Below are 1,076 nucleotides of genomic sequence, written 5' to 3'. Positions count from 1 at the left end.
GCCCCGGCTGCGTCCCCGCCAGGCGCCGGGCCTCGGGCAGATGGCGGGAGGAGGGCGCCGGCCTCGGGGCCTTCGCCCTGGGGCTGTCCCCTCCGACGGCAGGGCGGGGCAGAGCAGGGCGGACTCGGGCCGTGGGCGCTGGAGCAGAGGCGCGTGTTCCCGGCCAGCCGGAGCCCTGGGGCCGTGCCGCGACGAGCACGCGGCCCTTGCGTCGGACTCTGCGTCGGGCGAGGCCGGCCCGGCCTGCGGGCTGCCGGCTGCGTTTTGCAGAAGGGCCAGTCCCTACCACGGCCGCTTCTGTTTTCGTTTACTTTCCCCAGTAGCCCGTCGGCTTTTCGTTATTGATTTGTGAGCGCTCTTTGCATAGGAGGCTTCGCCGTCGCGTGTTCTGTCTGCTGTCGATGCACACGACCTCACACGACCACCCGCTCCGTCCTGGGTGGGCTGTGGGCAGGGCGCCCCGGCCCCGTCCTCCCTGAGTAGGGGACGTTATTACCGCGACTTTCGGAGCAGGACACAGAGCCGTGAGCGGCACGTCGGGATCGCGACCTGGGCGGTTCGGCCAGGCGCTCAGAGAACGCGCGCGGGCGCCGGGGATGCGAACGCGCCCTCCCGCCTGGAGGCCGCCAGCGCTAGGGTAGGAGAACCGCAGAGCCACGCGGCGGGGCGGGGCCAGCCGGAGGAAGTGCGGCGCGCGCGCGGAATGCTGGGGCCGGAAGTGGGGCGCACGCTGCGGGTGGATGTCATGGCGGTGGCGCGCGGCCGCAAGAGGTGAGTCGGGGTCTTGGAGCGCGCGGCCTCCAAGCGGGAGGCGGTGGACGAAGGAGCGCTCCGGGGCGGCGGGGCTGGGCGAGCCAGGCTGGGGGCCGTGACTCCGGCGCGGCCCGCAGGCGCCTGGCGGAGTTGACGGTGGACGAGTTTCTGGCCTCCGGCTTCGAGTCCGAGTCCGAGTCCGAGTCCGAGCTCGAAGGAGCCCCGGGAGCCGAGGCGCGGGCGGCGCGCGGAGCGGCACGGAGTCCGCGCGGGCCAGGCGGGAGCCCCCCGACCAGGGGAGCGGGCGACACGCGCGGAGGGCG

General features: G+C 74.2%; 1 protein-coding gene across 2 annotated transcripts in view; it reads left to right on the top strand.

Annotated features, from left to right (window-relative positions):
• Positions 1-740: 740 nt before the first annotated feature.
• Positions 741-1,076, top strand: part of NOC2L (nucleolar complex associated 2 homolog (S. cerevisiae)) — a 13,380-nt gene continuing 13,044 nt past the window's right edge. For both annotated transcript variants that reach the window (XM_008569679.1, XM_008569678.1), the window contains exons 1-2: positions 741-771; positions 891-1,049. In XM_008569679.1, the coding sequence (XP_008567901.1) occupies positions 746-771; positions 891-1,049 (185 nt within the window). In that variant the 5' untranslated portion in view covers positions 741-745. The remainder of the gene's footprint in view (positions 772-890; positions 1,050-1,076) is intronic.

This window comes from Galeopterus variegatus, unplaced genomic scaffold (genome assembly GCF_000696425.1).
Source record: "Galeopterus variegatus unplaced genomic scaffold, G_variegatus-3.0.2 Scaffold524, whole genome shotgun sequence".
NCBI classification, from domain to species: Eukaryota; Metazoa; Chordata; class Mammalia; order Dermoptera; family Cynocephalidae; genus Galeopterus; species Galeopterus variegatus.
The sequence above is the reverse complement of the archived record's forward strand: the minus strand, read 5'-3'. Positions and strand labels throughout refer to the sequence as shown.